General features: G+C 35.5%; 1 protein-coding gene across 2 annotated transcripts in view; it reads right to left on the reverse strand.

Moving 5' to 3' along the window:
- Nucleotides 1-845: 845 nt before the first annotated feature.
- The window catches only part of LOC111412363 (transcription initiation factor TFIID subunit 15), a 9,697-nt gene continuing 6,405 nt past the window's right edge, over nucleotides 846-4,137 (reverse strand). Inside the window, exon 8 of one of the 2 annotated variants that reach the window (XM_023043269.1) lies at nucleotides 846-1,239. In XM_023043269.1, coding sequence (XP_022899037.1) covers nucleotides 1,037-1,239 — 203 coding nt within the window. In that variant the 3' untranslated portion in view covers nucleotides 846-1,036. Of the gene's footprint in view, nucleotides 1,246-4,137 lie in introns of both variants that reach the window. The other variant, XM_023043260.1, reaches the window with a different exon arrangement.

The raw sequence follows: 4,137 nt of genomic DNA on the forward strand, positions 1-4,137 counted from the left end.
TTCTTGACGGAAACCATTCAAGGACCTTGCCCAACATACTCATTTAAAGGTTTAGGATCAACGGCACCTTTTTTTAAAGCTTTGAGACACCTAATGCAATTTACCTCATTTTCTAACACTACGTCATCACAGATCATTTTTTTAGACCATTTTACCCCATTTTCTAGCACTACGTCATTACACATCATTTGGCTTCTCCAATCCATATAACCAATCATGTGTCACAAATCTTGAGAATATTCTCTAACGTCTTCTAATCCTATTCCATCTAAATTTAATAAAAGACATAAAGAATAATATATATAAGACACGTCCAAGCTATAATTTAGATATATTATTCATAAAATTAGGCTTATCTAGCAATTGAATCTTGTCAAGATATTACATATTTGAATTGAAGATTTAGTAATATTGGAGCAAAACCACAAAAAAAATTATATAAGTACTCAAATTAGTTATCAATAAGATTCTTGAAGTAGTCAAAAAATTTTGTTGATATTAAAATATAAGTAAACAAATCTTAAATAGAGATCAACATATCTTCTTTTCGGAATATAAATAAGAGTATTTTAAAAAGCGCAAAATATGATGAAGAGTGAAGGCCAAGCTTCAAGCTAGACGAGACCAAGGTGTTGTTAAAAAAAAAAAAAAAAAAAAAAAAAAAAAAAAAAATCTTATTTTAAAAATCATTTAATAATTTAAAATAAAAGCGTAAAAAAATGTAAAAAGCGTTAGAAACTCACACCTAGCCGCAGGAAAAAAATAAAAAGTGCGAGCCGAGGCATTTTGCGCCTACTTTTTTAACACAACAATAAATAATTATTAAGGTTAGGATAAGGCTTAAAAACGTAAATACATGGTTCCAAATCCATTTATTCATTCAAAGCCTGGATCCACTTTAGCCATCCGTAAGAGACTGTTGATTTTAAAAGTACTTAAAAATTAATTGACATCCTTTTTCTGGTTAAGCTAATTCCAAGACATTCTTGTCCACAAACACACGCAATAAATTCTTCCTGACGGTTTGATATATTACTCAAATGCGATACCTGCTGCTGCGATCCCTGTCACGATCTCGCTCCCGTCCATATTCTCTGTTTCGATCGTAGTCATAACCACGATCTCTATCTCTATCTCTATGTCTATCCCGTTCCCGGCTCCTACTCCGCTTCCTATCCCTCTCCCTATCGTCTCGCTCCCTTCCTCTGTCTCTGCTTCTTTCTCTTTTATCCCTGTCACCTGCGCCTGCCAATTAACTTTGTTCAAAGTTTCATACAAGAGTATGATCGAACAGAGAAATAGGAAAACGAAAATTGTATGATATAACGTGCGATACATGAGTAAGAATTGAATGCATATGCAGCAAAGAAACAAATATAACAATCCATGGAAGGAACCAATGCTTACACAATGACTATAGAAAAAAAGGTAATATTCATCCATACTGTCTTGCTCTTAAATACATAATTAGGCTATACAAAAACAACTATGAAAGTAAGATGAATCACAAACAAGTATAAGTGTGCTCACTACAAAATTAGGCATGTTATAGTTGGCCCCATAATTAAGATAAAAAATCAGCAGTTCCACACTTGCATTCTTGAAGGTGCGACAGGGATGTCATGGTTGTTGGAGAGAACAAAAATATCTAATTGGAAGAATTGTTTTGGGGCACTCCATGACAGACTAACAAAGGAACAACAAAATGCAAGCATGCAAGGGAGTTTCTCAAACCTAAGGGCAAATCCTCATAATAATCCTAAATTTACCTAGAGAAGTGTCGCGGGGTATCCACCAATAAAATAGACAAGGTGTTGAGGCTATATTCAGGAAGATGCTTTAAGCTTCCACGGTCAAAATCTTTAAATCTTTTTCTTTGCTTATACAAACAAAATAAAGTGTTGGAATGTCCTCTCTTTCCCTTATCCATCATTTCGTTCTGGTGGGGTATTTTACTTATCTTTGTCCCCTTAGCTATAAAATAGCATACCAAAATCCAATCCTGTCGAGCTTTTCTGCTAGAGCCTTCAGCCTGCCTAACAAAATAATGCAGCATCAAATACAGAATTTAGAACAAACAGATAAAACTGTTTCACCTCCCTGGTCTAAAGAAGCTAATAATGCCTAAAAAATAGGTTTCTCAATAATTCCTCAATTAGGAAGCTCATCAAGTCAAAATGAACATTTTCATTGACCAAATCAACAGGTCCTCTGAGCTGCAACAGAAGATTAACTTTTTTTCAGCCGGGGGAATTACATGGCCTAAGATGGAAATTACTTTGTAGCTGCTGAGGTCCTTTGGGAACAAAATACTCAAAATTTCTATGTAAACAGTTCACAATGCCAAACAGGCCTGATAACTAAATACGATATAACTCCAGAAATTTGTCTTCCTTGTAACACCTAAGATTTCAAAAGAGGTACCTCCATTGGTCTAAATATCTGCCGGCTGGGAAGTATCCTACAAGGACCAGCAACAATGAAACACCTCATTCTCCAACAAAGCCATGTCGGTTAGCCAAAAATAAATATAGATGCCAAACTTCTTGCTTTTTGTATCTCTCTTGACCATTTTCTTCTTCATTTTATTTTTTATTTTTTATTTTTTTGAGACAAGACACGGAGGCGCACTAACATCTGGTGTACTTCAAGTTTTAAACACCATATTTTATCCTGGAAATAGTTTTCCATCTAATACCATGAAGCACTATTGCCTATAGAGTCAACCCTTCGATTTTGAACTACTCTGACAGCAGTTCCCAAGTTTTTTCTTTCTACTCTTTTTCAGCTTATGTCTGGAGAATTTAATTACAAAGGTGAAATCGTCAAGAGTACAAGCAGCATATTATAAATGCACCAGAGCAATCATATAAGGAACACTCACAGCTGAGTTTCTATCAAAATATAGCAAGAAATGTTTGATTTTCTTTAAAACAGCTGGGTTTCTATCAAAATATAGCAAGAAATACAGCTGGGTCACAGCAAAATGTCTGATTTTCTTTAAAACACTATAATGTACTTATAGTTTTGAATTAAATAAAAAAAGAACCAAGAACAAACTAAATTGAAAAAGTACAAAAATAACAAGCAAACAGAAGGGAAAAAACATTGCTAGAAAGAAAAATATAAGAGAACCCTGAACCGGGGGGGGGGGGGGGCCCCAAAAAGGGGGGGGGGTGGGGGGGGGGGGGGGGGGGGGGGGGGGGGATCCCAGTAAGGATTGGGGCATTGGGAGATGGGAGGACTGAGAGGTGGCATGGAGGTAGGGCCATGGATGAGGGCTATTTCTTTATTTCTTCCCCCCCTTTTTTCTCTTCATTAAAACTGAGTGTTTAACCATTTTACTCCTCAAGAAATCAAACATGTGATGCAACATGACATTTTAAGTCCAAATGAAAAGAAACTGTACATTGGGACCAACCTGTTAAAGTGCTAAAAGGTTGACAATTTACTCGCTACAAATTAAAGGTTAGGAACCTACTTACTACTTTTCACATGCGTAGGGTAGAAAATAAAGTTAACTTTCCAATCATATAGTTTCCAACATTGGTGTTACATACATCTTAGTCTATATGATGGTTTCCCGAAACTGCATCCTCATCTACAACGTGAACATGCATTTATGTTTAAAGTTTCAAAGAAACTGGAGAGATGGGTTGGGTAGAAAATAATTAAAGGATAGAAACCTACTTACTACATTTAGGATGGGTTGGGTAAAAAAAAAAAAAAAAAATTAACTTTCCAATCATATAGTTTCCAACATTAGGGTTACGTTCATCTTAGTCTAGATGATAGTTTCCCAAAACTGCAGCCTCATCTACAACGTGAATGTGCATTTATGTTTAAAGTTTCAAAGAAACCAGAGAGATGGGTTGGGTAGAAAAAAATTAAAGGTTAGAAACCTACTTACTACATTTCACATGGGTTGGGTAAAAAAGAAAGAAAACTTTTCAATCATATAGTTTCCAACATTGGTGTTACGTTCATCTTAGTCTAGATGATGGTTTCCTGAAACTGCAGCCTCATCTACAACGTGAACATGTATTTATGTTTAATGTTTCAAAGAAACTGGAGAGACGAGGATACTACAGACAAGGATATACAAACAAATTGATTCCCCCCCCCCCCCCCCTAAAA

The sequence above is a fragment of the Olea europaea genome, chromosome 2 (assembly GCF_002742605.1).
Source record: "Olea europaea var. sylvestris chromosome 2, O_europaea_v1, whole genome shotgun sequence".
Classification (NCBI taxonomy): Eukaryota; Viridiplantae; Streptophyta; class Magnoliopsida; order Lamiales; family Oleaceae; genus Olea; species Olea europaea.